At 39.2% G+C, this 21,713-nt stretch overlaps 1 protein-coding gene across 3 annotated transcripts in view; it reads right to left on the minus strand.

Annotated features, from left to right (window-relative positions):
- Positions 1–4,521: 4,521 nt before the first annotated feature.
- cgna (cingulin a) overlaps positions 4,522–21,713 on the minus strand; it is a 41,129-nt gene continuing 23,937 nt past the window's right edge. For 2 of the 3 annotated variants that reach the window (XM_079837778.1, XM_079837777.1), the window contains exons 6-21: positions 20,188–20,300; positions 19,961–20,093; positions 17,021–17,233; positions 16,708–16,856; positions 14,068–14,188; positions 13,765–13,977; positions 13,458–13,679; positions 12,438–12,686; positions 12,169–12,339; positions 11,908–12,069; positions 11,715–11,804; positions 11,467–11,550; positions 11,195–11,313; positions 10,008–10,116; positions 9,716–9,879; positions 4,522–7,156 (exon numbers count right to left, since the gene is read on the minus strand). In XM_079837778.1, coding sequence (XP_079693904.1) covers positions 7,015–7,156; positions 9,716–9,879; positions 10,008–10,116; positions 11,195–11,313; positions 11,467–11,550; positions 11,715–11,804; positions 11,908–12,069; positions 12,169–12,339; positions 12,438–12,686; positions 13,458–13,679; positions 13,765–13,977; positions 14,068–14,188; positions 16,708–16,856; positions 17,021–17,233; positions 19,961–20,093; positions 20,188–20,300 — 2,454 coding nt within the window. In that variant the 3' untranslated portion in view covers positions 4,522–7,014. Of the gene's footprint in view, positions 7,157–9,715; positions 9,880–10,007; positions 10,117–11,194; positions 11,314–11,466; positions 11,551–11,714; positions 11,805–11,907; positions 12,070–12,168; positions 12,340–12,437; positions 12,687–13,457; positions 13,680–13,764; positions 13,978–14,067; positions 14,189–16,565; positions 16,593–16,707; positions 16,857–17,020; positions 17,234–19,960; positions 20,094–20,187; positions 20,301–21,713 lie in introns of all 3 variants that reach the window. The other variant, XM_079837776.1, reaches the window with a different exon arrangement.

The raw sequence follows: 21,713 nt of genomic DNA on the forward strand, positions 1-21,713 counted from the left end.
TAATGCGGAAGTAAACGACCAGATCTAATCCTGTGCTCATAGAGGCCTTCAGTGAGATTCTGCATGTGATGGGGAGTTCCCTATCGAAGTGGAACTTTGATGCTGCATCTTGGTGTTGACAATATCAGAATCAGAATCAGAATGAGCTTTATTGCCAGGTGTGCTTACACACACGAGGAATTTGTTTTGGTTACAGAAGCTTCCAGTACACAATGTAAATTGACAAGACAAGAGACAAGTAACATAAAAATAAATTTGTAAGTTAAACACACAATGCTGGAAATGCAATGTGACAGAAGCGCTTCGGATGGAATAGAATATGTACAGATGTTTTGTAAATATAGGTACTATATATAAGTTATAAGGTGCTATATGTGAAATGTCTGAGGTAAAGTATTGCACACATTTATTGCACAGTAGGGTGTATAATATGTATATACGGGTGCTATAGGATCTACAGGTGTTTTAAATATACAAATTTACACATTTTTAAGGTGCTATACACAGAGTCTGACGGAAGTTGTTTATCGCACACATTTATTGCTCAAGGTGAACATTTAACTGTTCATGAGGTAGATGGCCTGAGGAAAGAAGCTTTTTCTATGTCTGGATGTTTTTGTTCTCGGTGCTCTGTAGCGCCGACCAGACGGTAACAGTTCAAACATAGAGTGTCCTGGGTGTGAGGGGTCCAGAGTGATTTTGCGTGCCCTTTTACTCACTCTGGATGAGTACAGTTCTAGAAATGTGGGAAGAGTAGTGCAAGTGATTCGCTCAGCAGTCCGGACTATTCGCTGTAGTCTTCGGAGGTCAGTTTTGGAGGCTGAGCCAAACCAGACGGTGATGGAAGTGCAGAGGATGGATTCTATGACAGCGGAGTAGAACTGTACGAGCAGCTCCTGTGGCAGGTTGAACTTCCTCAGCTGTCGGAGGAAGTAAAGTCTCTGCTGGGCTTTTTTCACAATAGAGTCAATGTGCCCATCCCACTTCAGATCCTGAGAGATGGTGGTGCCCAGGAACCTGAATGACTCTACTGCAGCCACAGTGCTGTTCATGATGGTGAGTGGGGGGAGTACAGGGGGGTTGGTAATATGGGGAATGGCATCAGCACGACTGGTGTTTCAGGCACTGGTACACACACACACACCAATATTCATTGGCAGAATGGCAATCCAAAAAGTCACACAAGGAGCATCTGTGAGTATAAAAAGGCGCCTGAGTAGGTTACATAATGAAGGAATTTATATTTAGCTTGTATAGTGTCCTCCCATGTAGTCAAACTATTCACATGTGAAGATGCTGAAGTGCTTCTGAGTTGAAGAGCTGCTTGTGAGCCATCTCTCCTAGTGGTGCTACATCATCTTTGAAGGCTCCCCATTGCCAATGGTGGTAGAGCGAGCAAGCTTGGCTCTTGAGGGCGCTGAATGCATTCACTGTGATGAGTCGCGCTAGGGGAGCTCCCCTCTCAAGTGTCAAGAGTTTGCACCTCGCGGTTCAGGCCCTGTGTCTGCTGAATCAGTGCCTATCAAAAGGTGGTTAGTATCTATCAAAAGTGGTTCAAGGAAGGAACAGTGGTGAACCAGCAACAGGGTCATGACTACAGCTGCGGCCAAGGCCCATTGATGCACGTGGGGAGCGAAGGCTGGCCTGTGTGGTCTGATCAAACAGAGAGCTACTGTAGCTCAAATTGCTCAAGAAGTTAATGCTGGTTCTGATAGAAAGGTGTCAGAATACACAGTGCATCGCAGTTTGTTGCGCAAGGGGCTGCATAGCCGCAGACCAGTCACGGTGCCCATACTGACCCCTGTCCACCGGCGAAAGCAGTGCCGAACAATACAATATTAGGAAGGTGGTCAAAATGTTATGCCTGATACATGTATGTCCGCCTTCTCCGCTTGCCACCTTACTGCTTATGGCAAGGCATATGCAGAGGCGAGAGAGGACAATGGGGCCCTTCACAACACCCTGAAATCCACCCAATCTCCTCTCAGCAGTACTTCTGGGAGGGTGGAGTCCCCCTCTCCCTCTCCCTCTCCCTCTCCCTCTCCCTCTCCCTCTCCCTCTCCCTCTCCCTCTCCCTCTCCCTCTCCCTCTCCCTCTCCCTCTCCCTCTCCCTCTCCCTCTCCCTCTCCCTCTCCCTCTCCCTCCGAGGATGGTGTTGAGACACAGGTGTTGCAGGGATTCCAGGCCCATATACGGAGTGGTTTTATTTCCTGGGGCAGTCAACAAAAAAAAAGCTGCGTAAGCCACAGATTTAACCATCCGTACACACAGCACACAGCCATTGCATCCGCCGTCCAATGGTAGCTATAGTCACCATGGAGATAAGAAGTGATCTGTGATAAGGAGAAGGAGAAAATCTTTCTTCTTGATGCTCTGATCTCACACTCTGGCCTTTTCAGTCTGCCGGTGAGGCGGTCATACGTTAAAGAGCCAGGGTCTCAGACCACAGCTTTCAGGAGATATATCCCTCTCTGGGGGTCATTGAGGTTTGAAGGAGTAATATTTAGCAGATATGGCCTCCTGGGTGCCACTGTTCTCGTACAAGGACATTATATTTCAGCGAATTTCTCTGACACCATGCATGTCACAGTTTTAAGTCTGGATGTCCTGTAAAGAGTACATTCAGGGATTTTCAGAGATACCATTTGTTTTGAGGTTTCAACAGGACAACAATTTCTGCTTGGTCTTTAAAAATGACTGAATGATCACATTTAGCACTCTTATGGAAATATAATATTTTTGTAATTATCATTTAAATCTGATTTTAAAATAGTTTGTTATAAATCAACATCTCAGGAAAATGTAATGGGGTTTCTAATCAAAATATGACTGTTACAAAACAGGGCATTGATTTCATAAGAGGACAAAAGAGAACACTGGGACTTTAATCATGTTTATCAGGCATTTTGGGAGGCACAACAAGTGAATAGGGAAAGAAATTGCATATCATTGTTTCTATAAAATATTAGATATCATTATGAAAATTTGCCAACTATTACTCCCATTCTTTTTTCATAACATGTTTCTCCAAGAACACATTAATATGCAAATTAGATAACTGTTGAGAATCATCTGTAAACAAAGTTTAGTTAAAAAAAATACTGAAACCTGAAAATTGACCTCCTCTAGGCTGTTTCTCAATATGCATTCTTGTCTGTACTTATGTTCTCGTGGACTTGTGAAACGTCATCAGTCGCTGCCCAAGTACTGTTCGCCCCTTCTTAAGTTAAAAATAAGGTGGATAGGGACGTGACATTTTGAAGATCCAGTATCTGAAGCTCAATTATACAGTGGAGAACAAGTATTTGATACACCACTCGATTTTGCAGGTTTTCCTACTTACAAAGCATGTAGAGGTCTGTACTTTTGATCATAGGGACACTTCAACTGTGAGAGACGGAATCTAAAAATCCAGAAAATCACATTGTATTATTTTTAAATAATGAGGAGCTGGTCAATGACCCGAACCACAGTCTCAAAGAAAACCATTTGTAACACACTACACCATCATGGATTAAAATCCTGCAGTGCACGCAAGGTCCCCCTGCTCAAGCCAGCGCATGTCCAGTCCCGTCTGAAGTTTGCCAATGACCATCTGGATGATCCAGAGGAGGAATGGGAGACTGTCATGTGGTCTCATGAGACAAAAATAGAGATTTTTGGTCTAAACTCCACTCGCCGTGTTTGGAGGAAGAAGAAGGATGAGTACAACCCCAAGAACACCATCCCAACCGTGAAGCATGGAGGTGGAAACATCATTCTTTGGGGATGCTTTTCTGCAAATGGGACAGGACGACTGCACCGTATTGAGGGGAGGATGGATGGGGCCATGTATCGCGAGATCTTGGCCAACAACCTCCTTCCCTCAGTTAAGAGCATTGAAGATGGGTCGTGGCTGGGTCTTCCAGTATGACAACGACCCGAAACACACAGCCAGGGCAACTAAGGAGTGGCTTCGTAAGAAGCATCTGAAGGTCCAGGAGTGGCCTAGCCAGTCCAGACCTGGACCCAATAGAAAATCTTTGGAGGGAGCTGAAAGTCCATATTGCTCAGCGACAGCCCCGAAACCTGAAGGATCTGGAGAAGGTCTGTATGGAGGAGTGGGCCAAAATCCCTGCTGCAGTGTGTGCAAACCTGGTCAAGCACTACAGGAAACGTATGATCTCTGTAATTGCAAGCAGAGGTTTCTGTACCAAATATTAAGTTCTGCTTTTCTGATGTATCAAAAAACTAATGTCATGCAATAAAATGCCAATTAATTACTTTAAAATCATACAATGTGATTTTATGGATTTTTGTTTTAGATTCCGTCACTCACAGTTGAAGAGTACCTATGATAAAAATTGACTGATACCTATGACTTCTACATGCTTTGTAAGTGGGCAAACCTGCAAAATCGGCAGTGTATCAAATACTTGTTCTCCCCATTGTATCTATGACATGCATCAGCTACAGTATGTACAAAATACAAGTACAACTGCAATAATAATAAGCACACCATTAAAAAGACGACAATAGAGGGGAACTATTAAAGTAGTGAATTTATTTTTGATAAAGGTTTTGCTTCCAGAAAAATAAAAACCTTTGATTTGATCAGTGCTTGATGCAAATTCTATTACAAATAAATACAAAATACATGTACATGTACATAAATCAATTCTCATTTACTTTGGAAAAAGAACAATAACAAAAAATAATTATAAGATATACAAGGCATTGTAGTGGTTTTCCATTGACGTGAATCTGATGTGGTGTGCATAGATAAAGTACAGTAGATATAGATAAGAAAAGGCAGCCTGGTATCAAGAAATGCCAGATTATGTGTCCACAACAGGATTATAGGACAACTACTGTATGAATGGTAGGAAATATTAGTTATTCAGTTATATAAATCTGCTTCATGAAGTTAACAACATTGAAGTTAACAACATTATATCATGTGCTGGTAAACAAAGAACAAACTAAATTAATCAAATGTCATTGTTTTTCCATCAGGCATGATGGAACAAACACTGATTTTTTTTTAGCCTGTCAGTGAACAATTAACAATTTTGGTGGAAATAGAAACACTTGTTGTGCTTTAGTAGACAAAATAATTTCACAGTACAACTGATTTAAGAAGGCTCTGCTTTCATAACGCTAAATGACATTTGCTACAGGTAAGTCGGTATTGAACTTGAAGCTCATTCTTTAAGTTCATTATTTGTACAGAAATGTTGGTAAATGAAATGTAAATAAAACTTTATTGTGATTATAAACCGTATTTTAGCATCAGTGATGCATCTGTGTAGTGCAGATTCACTCGTACCTATAGAACTTTGCCTATTTCCATTCTGTAAACATAAAAAATAATAAGTATATTATAAAGAGCTGGAGGCTAAGCAGAGACATATTACACGTTTTTTTATACTAAACATAGTTTCTCACATGTAAGAATTGTCAAACAGAAACACGCATAATTTTTAGATACATATTTTGGACTATTAACTGCATTGTTATTTGTGTTGCTTATGCTATACTACACTATAAATTACAAACACTTACTTTTTATGCATAATCACATGACTACTCTTTGCTAACTAGCATTTTTTGGAAAAATGTTTGCTGATGTGTTCCTTTCCCCTTCTACTAATATTAAAGGGTTAGTTCACCCAAAAATGAAAATAATGTAATTTATTCCTCACCCTCATGCCGTTTCATAGCCGTAAGACCTCCGTTCATCTTCGGAACACAAATTAAGATATTTTTGTTGAAATCCGATGGCTCAGTGAGGCCTGCATAGCCAGCAATGAAATTTCCTCTCTCAAGATCCATTAATGTAATAAAAACATGTGAGTTCAAAGTTCATGTGAGTACAGTGGTTCAATATTAATATTATAAAGTGATGAGAATATTTTTGGTGCGCCAAAAAAACCAACAAAATAACGACTTGCATAGTGATGGCAGATTTCAAAACACTGCTTCATGAAGCTTCGGAGCGTTATGAATCATGATTCGAATCGCGTGTCAAACCGCCAAACTGCTGAAATCAAGTGACTTTGGCAATCCGAACCGCTGATTCGATACACTGATATATAACGCTCGCAAGCTTCATGAAGCAGTGTTTTGAAATTGGTCATCAATATGCAAGTCGTTATTTAGGTTTTTTTGGCGCACCAAAAATATTCTCAGTGCTTTATAAAATTAATATTGAACCACTGTACTCACATGGACTGATTTAAATATATTTTTTAGTACATTAATGGATATGAGAGGATTTCAACAAAAATATCTTATTTTGTGTTCTGAAGATGAACAGAGGTCTTACGGGTGTGAGGGGGGAGTAATAAATTACATTGTTTTCATTTTTGGGTGGACTAACCGTTAAATATCTTTCATCTCCCATCAGTCTCTCTTAACATACACCTAATTAAATCATCAGTGCTCATGATTGGTCTCTGGGCCCTTAAAACAAAATTCAACCATGTTTCCTTCCATCTATATGTATTCATTCATGTTATACAAAAGTAAGCTTTCTAATTACTTCAAGTAAAAAAAAGAAAAAAAGAAAGTCAAATTGTCTCAATTCAGTTTCTAAATGGCTTAAACTCTGAACTGATCTCCTCTAAAGGCCCGTTTTACACTAAACTTAAAGGGCTCATTAAGGCTTTTCTTTCAAAAGGGTCTCTAAGGTGGAACTGAGGTCTAGATGAATAAAGCTATGCCTGAAATCTATTAGACTCACATACAGATCAAATGTCAGGTGTCTCAAAATCTGTGAAAAGATGTCCAGTTTTATGAACAGAAAAGAGTTTAACCCCAGATAGTACAATATGATTTATAATTGGGGTTGATGTGGCGCAGCAGTTAATGCTCAAGGGTGGAAACCAGAAGAATTGAGTTTCAGTATCTATTATAGAGCAGGACTGAAGTTACTGTGTGTCCACAAATAAAGCGCCAATCCTTTTCATTGTATGTATTGCATCAATGGGCAGCTCCCATTCACACCCCATTCCACAGATTCCTCTCTCAGCTTCAGCAGGAACTGGTCTGCAAATTGCTCTCAGTGAGGATGGAGGTTATGCTGGAATGATCATACAATCCATCATCATCATCATCCTCAGAGCTGAGCACTGAAGACTCCAGAGCTGATTGTCGGGCCTGCTGGATCTTCCTCCTGAGGATGAAATAAGGCAATTTGACAGCAACGTTCTGACAATCAGTTTTAAATAAATGTAAATTTTTGTGTAATTATTATATATTAGGTTTTCTAAGAAGTATTTTTAGGTTTTTAATTTTTGAAGACTGGAGTAGTGATGCTGAAAATTCAGCTTTGCATCACAGAAATTAATTACATTTTAAAATATATTCAAATTGAAAACAGTTATTTTGCATCTTAATAATATTTCACAATATTACTGTATTTTTAATAAAATAAATGCAGCCTTGGTGAGCATACGAGACTTCTCAGCATTTTTACTGGCCAAAATTTTGTTGTTGGCAATATGTAAATGTAAGTCTGACACCAAATCAAGTCTACATGAAATGTATAACATGACAGGTTATCAAATAGGCCTATTTAGCTCTGATAAGGTTTGCGTGTAAAGCTCCTTAATCTAGACAGAGAAACTAACATTTGCTTGTCTGATTTTTTTGATGTAAATATAATTTATTCTCAAGCAATATTCTCATCAGTGTTCTACCAGCTATTATATAGGCCTATTTAAATCTAGCATATTTTGTGTATGAGCCCGTACAGTAGCCTAGTGAAAAACGTATCCATATTTTCATGTGATTTGACAGTTTATTTTATTAAATATCAAAAATCTAAAAGGTGTACATCATATCTGACACCTAGATGAACACTTTACAGTTGGTTTTATGACTAAGTAATTCTCTTCAAATGCTATTGAAGTTAGAAACGTATATACCAATGTAGCGTCTGGAGTGTCTCTCTCATGGGATCAAAGTGGTGAGTCGTTTGGAGAAACATCAGAGATGCTTTCCTCCAAACAGCTCTGCATATAAATTAAATCCCTGCTCCAATGGCTCCAACAAGTCTGAGTCAAATTGCACCACCGACTGGTTAATGACCAGCTAGAGTGTGACCAGAAGATACTATGATGGCCCTTTGTGAGCTTCAATCAGATTCTAATCAGCCAGGACACCTACCTCACCCTTCAGTCTAGAACGGCCGGGGGATGACCCTAACACACACACACACAAGCATTCCTCTCTATTTAGCCTTTAATTAAACTATCCCAGAAATTACATACATGATGATTTCTTAAGTATATGCATGCTCCCCATATTTCTTATGTTTGCGTGATGTAAGAGCTATCTTAAACGCTCAAAATTGCTCTGTATAGAAGATGCACTGCCTTTATGTCTTTAAACCAAGGCATGTTTGATGTCTAAAGGTTCCTTTTTCTTTGTCTTAGTCAATGGTACGAAGTATATGATTATGAGTTGTACCGCTAGTATGTTTAGTCCTTTTGGAGTGAAACTTTACTAGTTCTGGCTTCCAGCAAGAACATTCCATTGAGTAATAAAGTCCGAACAAAGAAAGTCTCTCCCGCCTGAAATTCACACCAACGATTGGTCGTCTCCGGGAAAATGGGCATAGGTTAATGGACAGAAACGGCAACACATTTTTGCTCAGTCAACTTGCAAGGACTCCGACGAGACAAACTTCTTTTTCTTTCTTTCCTTCTCGGCAAAGACACGCGCTCTAACCTTTAAATTTCCCGCGGACCGACCAAAGGACCTAACGGAGAGAGAGCTTCAGCGCACGGAAACTCTGAGAAACTCCAACGCACTCATCTTGCTTAATTCAACACAAAACCCCATGCAAGTATATTTTATCGAGCTATGCGTTAAAAGATTTGTGCCCCTGTTTTCAGGCGATATTCGTTGCTGGCTCTCTGTGGTTATTTGTCTGTGAAATTGCCATTACTCTGTCCTCCCTCTATTTCCATCCTCTTCGTTCTCTTTCGTTACTTTTGTTATTCTGTATATACATGTATTCTTGATTGTAGTCGTATGTAATCCTAGCATTAGTCATTAAACCAGTTTATCCATGTTTAATTGTCATTGTTTCTGCTCACAAAACACGAGTCACTTTAATGTTTAAGATCTTGCTACAAGCCTACACGTAGTATTATTGAATACGTAAATTAAAATCTAGTTCGGAAAGTTACCCTTCGTGGCAGAAGGATAATCTTTCTGAAGATTAGATAAGAAAGTTTGAGACCTTGCGAGAGCTGATGAAGATTGTGTTGGTTCGTTAAACGAACAGACCCATTCTGAATTAATTCTTAAAAGGTTATTCTAGCCTCCTGGTTTGAGGTATATATATTCGTAGTTAATCGCAATTCATTGTTGTTAACTGCGTATATTATTTTGTTCAAATATTTAGGCTGGGTATTCACCCTTTGGGTAATTTTAGAGATTTATGATATGATCACAGCCCTTCGTAATCGATCATGGTAACTAAATATTAATGCCCATAATTCCCTAATGAGCTAATTTTTGATTTAATTATATATGTAACCCTAAGACGCTACACCAATATCGTATGTAACTTGGCAAATATCGAACTTCATGCCAGTTACATCAGATGCACTATGGTTCTGCTGTGATCTTTGTTTGAAACGGTTTTCTCTGCAGCTGAAAACCACCCACAAGAACTGTATATAAAAAAAATGACCTTACATGCTCAGTCAGACACACTTACTTGAGTTCAGTCTCTAGCACAGTGACTCTGGACTGCAGCGCATCCTTCTGTTCCTGCTGCTCCTCCATGTCTCTGATGGCCTTCCTCCTCAATCCCTCCAGCCGCTCTGCCTCTGCCTCTCCCTCATCCACCTGCCGCTTCAGAGCCTTCACACGCAGAGTCAGCTGCAGGACCACACATGCATTAAACACAGAAACACTCCACAGGTCTAACAAGCAAATACACAGATCATCACATGTTGTAGAATACACACTGCTCTATATGTGTAAAATGTAACATGTGTATGATTCACCTGGTCTCTCTGCTCTGTGTGCTGCTGTCTCTCCTCATCCAGGGTGATGTTCAGCTCCTTTAGTTTCCTCTCCAACCGTCGCTGAGAGGATAGTACAGAGGTCTTCTCTCTGAATGAAAAAAAAAAAACAACAACTATGTGCTTGTACCTCAGGATGTGCTGAATCTGTAGTATATGGAATGTTTTCTTATGCTTATTCTTCAGGGGATGTTTTGATGTTAATTTTTTTTGTAAATAAAACTTTAAAATGTAACTTTTTAATGTTAAAACTTTTTTTGTAGTGATGCCAGTAAAAATATTGGTAGGGAAAATTAAAATCTCATCAAGTAGCAAATTAACCTCATTACCATTCCCCCAATGTCATTTCGAATTAAATTAATTAAAGAAGAAATTCTCATGAACCACTTTAAAAGGGGTGGGGGGGTCTAATGCTATTTCATGCATTCTGACTTATTTACACTGTTAAAGAGTTTGATTCTCATGCTAAACATGGCCAAAATTTCAAACATGTCAATTTCAATTTTGTCATTTTGTTTTTAGACCACAAAATCAACAATGTCACTAAAGAAGTGTGTTTCTGGTTGTGAGGGAAAGATAACCTTGTTAAGATTCCCAAATAACCCAGGGTTAAACAGTGGATGCAGTTTCTGCAAGTGTGTTTGTTTTTTCCCGGTCATGAGTGGAAACCGGTGAGCGAAACTGCATCAAATGTCTGCGTTTTTTTGGCAATCAGCGCGCAAGTGCATATAATGTAAACAACACGAATGTATAGTGAATCGAAAGTTATCCAGGGAGGGATCGTGTGTGTGTGCGTGTGAGAGTGTGTGCTCTCTTTAGGTCCGCCCACTTCACTCCACCACGAGTTCGGCTGTTTTCTGAAAAAAATCGGTACAGCGTATTTGTCTTTTATAAATATGATAAAACTTAAGTCTCTTTGGAGATATGAAGGATGCAATACTACTCTATAGGTACTCAAGTTTAACATGAGACTGGCTGAAACTGTGTGTTACCCCCTCCCCCTTTTAAGAACTGCAATATCTGCAGTCTGTGTATTTTCTAGCAGCCTAAATTGATTAAAGAGGAGTGCTTTTCTCAAGCATTCTGCAGTGCTTTGTGGGTAATGTAATTGTTTCTGCCACTTCATGGTAGTGGTTTTAGAACTTCAGTTCATTAGGTCCTTTGTTTACCTCTCCTCTGTGCGCAGTCGCTCTTCGAGTTCCTGGATTTTGCTCTCCAGCTGAGACACACCAGTGGAGGAACGTGACTGGCCCTCCATCTCAGTTAAACGGGACTTATACTCCTTTATCTGAAAGAGATCCAGACTAGATTAAATCCTGTGGCCAATTTTTTTCTACACTTGTCTTATCACACTTATTACCACAGAAACTCAGTCAAAGATAAAGCAGCATACACTATGACAGATAAATCTACCATACTGTTGGATGGTCATGAAGCATACCTGTCTCTCCAGAGCATTCTTGTCCAGCTCCAGGTCTTGTTTGGAGGATCGTTCTTGCATGAGCTCTGCACGGAGCTGTTCAATCTACACACAGCCCACCATTTACATTAAAGCATTTAACAAAATTTTTCTTAATTTTTAGCTCATACTTTATGAATAATTTACACTAATACAGTAGTTCTGTGTTATAATATGGCACTTATGGGCTAAGTCCCTGATGTCCACCAATGATAACAGTGTATGCATACCTGATCTCGGCTCCTGGTGATTCTTTCTGTCAACATCTCCGCACTGTTCTTCTCCTCATCCAACTCAAGTTCCAAATGCTTGATTTTGTCCTGCAGGTGGAGACAAACATAACATACAGTGAAGAGAGAGTTACACCACCACATTATGATCTCTAAGACACCAGATGTGGAAATGTGAAGGTGAAACACACACCTCCAAGCTGCGGATCTCTCGTGAACGGTCGTTTTGTGTGGTACGCTGAGTCTCCATCTCACTCTCCAGATGCTTGAGGCGATTGGTGAGCAGCTCTTTATCTAATAAAGCATTGTCTCGATCCTCATAACTTGAGAACAGCTCCTTCTTTTGACGGGCCAACTAAAAACAAACAAAATGGAATCACCACAAATTGTTGACTGGCCTCATACAAATATTCTTACTTTTGAATTTGGTCAAGCAAATTAATCAGTGTGGCACCTCCTCCTGTAGGGACTGAATGGTGCTCTGCGCTCTCTCCAGCTCACTGAGCTTCTCTTTGGTGCTTTTATGCGAGTCCTGCTGCTCTTTCCTCCACTTCTCTCTTTGCTCATCCAGCTGAGCCTGCAGGAGCCGCACCTCCTCACAGGATGCTGCAGACAAGCGTTCCATCTAACAAAAAAAGGGAGGGAAAGGGGCAGGAGGAAGCAAAAGGGGGAGATTAGAAAAAAACGAATAATAACAATGAAAAATGACACAAGAGCACATACCTCTTTATTGAGTTTGTCTAGCGCTCTTTCCTGCTGCCTCCTCTGGTCATCGAGCTGCGTGTTCTCCTTGCGGACTGAGTCTCTGTCCTTCTCCTTCTCTTCCAGATTACGAGCCAGCTCGTCCCTCTCCAGGCCCAGTCTGGAGTTCTCGCGCCTGGACTCCTCCAGCTGCTGCCTCAGTCTCCTGGTCTCCTCCTGTTGCTCCTGCTCGGCCTCAATACTCTGAGACGTGCGCTCCTGCAGCTGAGACTACAGACACAGACATTTAAACACGTCAGAGAAAAAGAGAGCAAAACAGATGAGCAGAAGGAGTAATGTGTGTGTTTGAATGCATGACATCAACTAGGGATTTCGGAAGTGTCAGATAGGATCATGAAAACACAATAACTGTGCGAGTTTAACCATTAACTGATGAAAACAGATTGTTATATTCTAAATGAGAGGGAAAATAAACTGTACCATTATATAACTATGTGTCTACATTAATGCTGATACATTTGAAAATGTTGTGTTTTATTTCAAAACACTCTCAGTCCATATTAGTGTTTTCCTCATGTTTCTCACCCATACTGAAAAGTTGAACATCAGAAAACATTCACCTTACTGCATGTGTAAAACATAAAAGCTCACTGAGATGATACAGAGAGACCAGACATAATAAAGTTATTATACTATTCTTCTGGCAATATCCATTTATCAGCAAAATATCTTAACACTTACTGGTAAACATCCAGGACAGAGGATAGCAACTGAGAGTAAATGTTGTGTCATCTTTGCAGGAATGTAATATAAAGAGTGTACCAAATAACATTTATCTTTAGCAAAACTGTGAAATTGAATAGCATATAGCAGACAGATACAATATGCGTCACGACTAAACATGCATCATAAACAAACGCCAAATTTATAAACTTGGGAGAGTGTCTTAAAAAAGCTAGTCTCAGCGTGGATGGAAGGCCAAAACATAGGCTACATCTAACCTAACACTTTTTTCCCCCCTATGTTAATGTGTGTCCTAACCTCAAGGCGTGTGAGCCTCTCCTTCATACGCGTGTTGCTTTCCTCAAGTTCCTTGTGCTCATGTGTCAGATTGTTTGCTCGGGTTTGAGCAGAGCTGAGTTTGTCTCTCTCTGTCTGCAGCTCTTCTTCAGCTGAGAGCAGCTGGCTGCGCAGTCGGCCCACTTCCTCTTGTATGTCACTCAACTCCTTGCGCAAGGCCTCCACCAATGAGGGTTCAGCTAGCTGCCGGAGGTTTATAAAAATCATATATAAAACACAAAGGGAAGAGAACTGTGTTTATGTCATAATAATTATAGCCATACTGTACCTGTTTGGCCCTCTCATGAGCTTTTGTGAGCTCTTCCTTATCTCTCCGTGACTGGTCCTTCATCCTGTCAATTTCATATTTCTGCTCTGCTTCAAGCTCCTGTTTGCTCTTCTTTAATAACACGATTTCCATTGTCTTCTTGTCAAGATCTGTTTTTAATTTATCCATATCTGTTTTGGCCTTCTGCAGGTCAGCACGACCACGCTCAAGTTCCTATGAAAATACAATGAGCACTTTAAGTCTTAATGTGAGAACATTTATTCATTGAACATTCATAAGCAGATGAGAGTGTACTGTATGTACCTGGCTGACTGTCTGTGTCTGTTTGGGATCTGGTATCTGCTGTTTCATTGTGCTGACTTTCTCCTGCAGATCTTTCAGCTCCTCCTCAAACTCCTCTTTCTCCAGACGAGACTGGAGTAACCTAACATTTACATAGTATAAAAATATATTTAAAAAATATACAAAACACAACAAAAGATGACCTAAGTGATTAATAACAAATATGTACATATTCTGCTGTGTATAGCAGGTTAAAATGACAGAGCTCCTTATATTTCCTGATGATGTTAATTTAGGTGGACAAACTATTGATTTAGTGTCAAGATCCACCATAATGTGATTAAAAATGATAAAAGTAATGATCCCTATGTGCACATTTTATTAGACTCAGTCTCAATTAATGGTTCCATCTTGCTCTGTTACAGGCAAACCATTTAGAGATGGAGAAATTATAGTATTGTGAATAATTATTTTTAAAAAAAAGTAGCAGTATTTTGGGCCAGATTTACTAAAAAGGGCAAATTAGAGTGAATTCCAAAAGTCCCAATGGGAGTGGTCAGTTCTACCCGTGATCTACTGACGACGCACAAATTAAAGCACACAGATGCAGCTGGATCATTTCCAAAATGACCAACGCAATCAACCCATTAGTGTTTTGTTTAAATTAAACAAATAATGGCACAAACAATACATTTACGAGTGCAAACCTTTGTAAATCACCTTGCTTGATTCATTTAACCCTCTGATGCTCTTCGTTTAGGGGTTGCATTGGTTGTCTTCCCGGTCATAAGTGACCGGACACCTAAACATTTTACTTCCTCCACCCCAGTAAAACCAATGCAATTAATTTTTCTTTAATAATATTTTTTCTTTTTAATTTTGTATTTTGAGATGATTTTATGGTATTTTTTAATATTTATGCAATAATTATGGTCTATTTTTGCCATTGAAAATTATGCAAACAATTTTTTTAAATCATTTTTTTTAATTTTTATTGCAGTATTTTCAGGTTAAAATAGAGACTAGGCGTTCAAAATTAATTTTTTTAAGGCAGATTAGCGCCCTCTTTTGGAATTATTTAAGAAATCAGGCAACCATAGGTGTAATCACTAGAGGTCTCTATGGAGAAGCTTGAGAATTCCCTAGTTCTCTTTTGAACACATTACACATTTAATGATTTTTTGTTGTTGTTGTTGATGGATTTGAATATATTTAAAAAAATCTCAAAGACTATTTATTATAAAGTTTTAGATTTTTTTGTTGTTGTTAGAAATATAGATTTTTTTCTGTGAATTTGTGTTTTTGCAGATTTCCCATTAATTTCCTATGGTGGTCATTTTTGACCGAAGAGCACGAGTGGGAGTATTTTTTTTACGACCACTTAGCATGCTCGAATCATGCCCTCAATTTTTTTGTGTGTTTACATACCTAATGCTAGAAAAGTCACCAAGTTTCATATCATTCTGATGAAGATTTTAAAAAATTCAAAATGTGGTTCATATGTTCAGTTTTTCATAGGTGTGTGTGTGTGTGTGTGTGTGTGTGTGTGTGTGTGTGTGTGTGTGTGTGTGTGTGTGTGTGTGTGTGTGTGTGTGTGTGTGTGTGTGTGTGTGTGTGTGTGTGTGTGTGTGTGTGTGTGTGTGTGTGTATAAGTGTGCGTGTGTGAGTGGATGTGTCAATATCACACTCTTGATGTTTTAGAGTGTCACCCCTTTACTGCTGTGTACTTTTTTTCAGCATTGTGGCCGATTTGTAGATTGTACACACAAATATTCAGAGAATTTTTGTGTTTTTGCCGATTTCCCAATCATTTCCTATAGTCGGTCATTTATGACAGAAGACAATGAACGCTACTATTTTTTTTTACGACCAACTAGCATGCTCGAATCATGACCCCAATTTTTTGGTGTGTAAACATACCTAATGCTAGAAAAGTCACCAAGTTTCATATCATTCCGATGAAGCGGTCATTTTTAAAATTTCAAAACAGAACATTTTCCAGTCAGAAATGACGAAGAGCACCAGAGGGTTAAATATTCTTCTCCCATAAATTCAGCGCTAATTTATCACTGCGCGTCTTTAGTAAATCCTGACAGTAGTTTTTGAACGCCAAAAGAGGGTTTGCGCTGGCGCAAGCTGTTAGTAAATCTGGCCCTTTATTTCCAAATATTTCAGTATTTGTGATGATGAACTGGTGATTATCTAATGTAACAGGGAAATAAGAATTACATTGTATAGCAGATATATATAAAAATCATAATATGTTATGATTATATAAAAGCTAGTTCCTCTGAATTTAGTAAGGATTTAATGTTTTAGAATTGTGATTTGGTACATTTGAAAAATTTCACACAAAAGCATTTATTACATTTATAATTAAATCATTTGTTTGAAATCACGGTTGCGGGAGACTCTACAAAGACTCTACAAAGCAGACTTACAAATTACTAATAGTTGCAATCTCATCTCTACAAATAAATCTACAATTTTGTCTCAGCTATTCTGAGAGTGCATCTCACTCTGCTTTAGGTTGAACCCGTTGTCCACTGCACCGACAAAATGCGTACAATGAAAAAGGAGAGACATAAACATATTAACAAAAGCATAATGCAAAACTAACTGAACTATACCAAAAAACTAACCAGTGCAAGTGTGACTCACTCTTGTTTGGTGTTACGTAGTTCTTCTCTGCTGGACTGGAACTGCTCTCTCCAATGGTTTCCCTCATCTCTGCTCTCCTCCAATTGCTGCTGAAGAGACCTTAGCGTAGAGTTCACACGGTGACGCTCAGCTTCAATAGTTGCCTGAGACTAAAGCACAGAGATATTGTTGTACATATGTGAACCATGATTCCAACACAAAATACTCAAGTTTCAACATTGCTCATTATATTTTTTTATTGTAGGTGTTCACCAGGGTTCTTTCTTGAGTGACTGTAATTTCCTGTACATTTTAAAGACTCTTGGATGTGTACCTGTGAAACTTGCTCCATGCTCGCTCGTAGTCGCTCCATGTCTTGGTTGTACTGCTCTCTGAGAGTTTCTATTTCCTTGTCATGTGTGGAGACCTCATCTTTCAGTGCCCCCTTTAGAGCAGTCAGCTCCCTCTCTCTCTGCCTCAGAATGTCCTCCTGCTTCTGACGCAGCGCTGCAGCTTCAGCCAAATCAGCTCTCACTGCCATCAACTCCTGTTCACACAAATCACAACTTTTTTTTAAAAATAATTCCAATACCAGCATAGGGACATCATTTTACTACTAGTACCTTGTAATTTTTGTCAGCAGCCAAGTGTGTACATTACGTGTGAATGGAACATTTGTAAGGGTTTTCACAGGTTTCATTCAAATAAAAGTCACAGACCATTTTAATCTTAGTCTGGGGCAGTGGCGTCAATTCACCAAAAGCCAAGGTATGGCAGACCCTGATGACATCATCCAATCTTATTCCCTCAACATGACAGTCCCACTTTCTCACACAAATTTTTCCAGCACTTCAAAAGCTCAAAAGTCAATTTAAATGTTATTTTTAATATGATTACAAAAAAATGTTTTGTTCATCCTACAAAGATGGTCCTCATTCGTAAAACTAAAAGTTAATCAATCAAAAAACCACAGCCAATCAGAACAGCATGTGGGCAGGCTCTCATGGCAAGCGCACGGCACCAGAGATTAATTATGACGGCACTCGCAAGGAAAGTACATAATCAACTTCACAAATATTACACCATTTTTGGTGAATACATACTGAGTTACTAAAACAATCTTTGTCATAGAATACACTTGTTTGTTCACAGTTTGAATGTTTTTACTTCCATTTGTTTAATTTCAAGATTTGAGGTGAATTATCCATTGTTGCTTTTAGTACAGCCACAAAGATGTGAGCATTAAATTATATTCATATTACAAGTCATATTACACGCTTTTGACATTAAAGGGGTACTTCAGCGCTGGAAGGTGAATGTCCATTTAAACTGGGTCATTTATGTAGTAGAAATGTGAAATTATTTTTGAATTTGGTGCATTCTAAACTGAGAAAAGATGAGACAAAAATAAATACTGTGTGGATGAAAGACAACAACTCCCAGAATGCACTTGCTTCGCTGCCCTACGAGGCCACTCCCAAAGTCACGGCTACTGGTTATCACTTGCCCACCAAGACACAACCCCCACCGTCATTTTGATTTTCATACTAATACAATCATTTAGTTCAGTTAGAGAATAGACACTACAATTAAAAACTGAACGTGTCTTTTCAATAAAGTCTGAGTGAGCCAAACGAAAGTCACGACACAGACGCAGGAGTCAGATTTCATTCATCACGAGAGCGAAGAGCTGAGCAGAGTTGAGGTAAGCGCAGCAGTCATTCTCGGCGCGTGTCCAGTTTGGCGCGTTTTCAGATCATGCATGTGGAAGCTAAAATTTCATAGGAATTAATTGAAAAGTTGAAACACTCACTTTGCTCCGCACAGCTCTGTTATTAATGCCTGAGCCGAGCGGCCGTGCACATTTACATTCTGTGAGTGAGATCCCACCCCTGTGGGCGGGTTGATAACATGCGGAACTAGCTCCTGTAGTCTCTAGCCTCTGGCCAAAAAATCCTCAGATGCAGCAAAATGACGATATTTGCGTCATAAAATGCATAATTCTCTCGTCTCAGGGGGATATGAGGGGGGAAAGAACCATAATTTGAATATACTACCGGGTTTCTACTGACACAAAGCTTAATGCTAAATCGCTGAAGTAACCCTTTAAAGATGCGTTATGTAGGATTGGGTACTATAAATGTAAATAGGCTACTGCAGGCTAAATTTTAAATATTGGCGATCGTGGTTTCCCCCGCCCCCTTCTTCTCAGACTCAATGCTCACGCGGGATGCCAACTTGTGGACACGCAACAGGAGCGAGCGCAATTGACTATGAAAGCCACACTGTACATTGATGAGTTGATTTATCAGCTTTTAAATATGCTCTTGTTCATAGAGATATTTAGATGGGTGCCGATGCTTTTTAGGACGGGTAGAATCTGCGATCTCTGACCAAGTTTGTTTGCTGGCTTCCATGGCTGCTGCAATATGCTGTGTTTTCCGCCAACTGGCAACCTGTGGTGTCGAAATACTATTGGGTAAACTGGCGGCATGCGGTTTCGCACAGACCAAAACAAAAACAGACACGGAATGCACATTTCAAAGTAGAATAACCAGCTGTAGCATTGTTTTTCAGAGAAACGAGTAGGTGAACTTAATATGCTTGCAGATATTTAGGAAACATGCTATGGTATTTTTATGCTTTAGTAAAGTGAAAATCTTACATACAGCACCTTTAAACAAACCACATAAACATTACCTGAGATTATCGTTTCCATACTGTGTTGTTGTACCAGCTGCGAGGTTGCAGAAAAATAGAAACCGTTTCTAAAATAGAATTGTCGCGTCTCTGATGAACATGGAAAAGATGCTTTTTAATCGCATGTCGCTTTGTTTGTTATAATGAGAGCATTTGTGCATGTGCAGAATTTGCACTGAATATAAACTCATTTAGAGTTTTGAGAGCTACTGAGTGGATTCCTACTATCAGTAACTTAAACACCTCTGACTGGTCATTATTTTCAACAGAAATCCCTGTGATTGGCTTCAATACCTAACGCTATAAAATCACGTAAAAAGACAGCGGCGTTTATCTCACATGACACGAATATAACAAACAGAATGCTTTAATTTACTTACTTTTAAAAATACAAATGATATGTTACACATAGTAATATAATGCAATGAATAAAAAATATTAGTTGCATTGATCTGACCAGGCAGCCAAGGTATGGCAGTCGCCATACCCTGTCATACCCAATTGACGCCCCTGGTCTAATTGACACCATGTGTGTATTTGTGTTGAGTGTGTGTGTGTGTGTGTGTGAGATCACCATATGCATAGTGTCAGCTTGAGCCTTGTTGTCGGTCTCTCTCCTCAGCTCCTCCTGTAGTCCTGCCAGCTGATCCTCCAGGTCTCTAACATGAGACTCTGCATTCTCTCTGTCCATTCGCAACTGAGTTAGCCTGAGAGAGAAATAAGCACACAAATACAACTATACCTTCTGTTGCACTGCACATAAACTGCAGATGTGTGAATATCCATGTTGGTTTATCTTACTCTGAATGTGTTTGGTGCAGCTCTGTGTTCTTCCTTCCCAGCTGTTCCTGCAGCTGTACATTTTCATCCAGACAGTTCTCAAGCTCCTCCTTCAAGTCATCAGATTTGCTCACCTGAAATTTAAGAGATAGTGGTTCTGTGGTTGTCCTCATAAGTTTACAGATCACTTTTCTAATATGACTTCCCCCTTTTGAAAGCTCAAAGATTTACATTTATGCATTTGGCAGACGCTTTTATCCAAAGTGACTTGCATTGCATTCAAGGTACACATTTTTAACATTTTGTCAGTTCTTGCTTTCCCTGGGAATCGAACCCATGACCTTGGCGTCGCTAGTGCCACGCTCTACTGTTTAAGCTAGATAATTATTTTGTTTCATCAATGACTGCTGCTTGCAGTCTTTTGTGATCAAATATATGATACGCAATATGATCCGAGTAGATAAATGATAACCAATATGATTTTGTGGGGAAAAAAATTAAAATGTGCAAAGCTTGCAGGACCTGCAATACAACATCATTCAGAATGTTATAAATAATATAATTATAAATTTGTATTATTCCTTTACAAAATAAGAAAAAAATAAGATTAACATCTTGCATGGGAATATAAATGTATGAGCAGATACAAATTTTGTATACAAAGATATCTAGACTGTCTATACCTACTAAGATCTCTGACAGGACAGGATAATTCCCCAACAGTGCAAGAAAATTGTAAACTGACATCAAGTGTTTCCATTGTTTTGCCCTCTCCATGCATTGTCTGTCAGTGGCTAACAGGACTAACCAGGACGGTCATATGCGTCAAACTGTTTTTCATGTAAACAAGGCATTACGCTCCAAGACACAATAATCCAAGTCCACCTCTATGCTAGTATCTAGATGACAGTAGTCATTAGTGGTTTGCTACCCCTGTTGAGACACAATAGGTTTAATCCTGTGTAAAAGTTCACCATTCTAAGTAATTGCTAACTAAAAAACAGCCCTTTGCTTTAAAAAAATCCTTACTTCACAAGTGAAGTGTTTGAGATTTCTACATTATAAAATGTTCCCAAAAGCTCAGCATTCAAGAAAGACTATTGAATAATATTATACATACATATGATGTTTTATCCCACATAAAATCACAGGCTATTAGACCATTGTTACACAGAATTACTAGTACTATTTTGTTTTAACATAAAATAAGAAGGAACAAACACTGTCAACATTCAGCAAGGCTTGCAGGTTTAAAAGTTGTGCAAAATGTTTTTACTTAAAGTCACTTCCAGTTCTTTTTGATTCGCTGTGCCAGTTTTAAAATTCTCGTAATTATCTTGAGCTCAGTTGCTCAGAAGCTCATCCATGATGGTAACTTGTTCCTGGCAGCAAAACCCAGACGCATCCATCAGGCGTCTAGGTCCTTTCTGTATGTCAGGTAATTATACTGGGGCTAAATGGTCCACTGTTCGTCTCAGAGAGCAACTCTGGTGCCTTTGCATTTCAAACATAAACTTATACAATTATATAAATATAAGACTGACAGG

This window comes from Gobio gobio, assembly GCF_949357685.1.
Source record: "Gobio gobio genome assembly, chromosome: 15".
Taxonomy (NCBI): Eukaryota; Metazoa; Chordata; class Actinopteri; order Cypriniformes; family Gobionidae; genus Gobio; species Gobio gobio.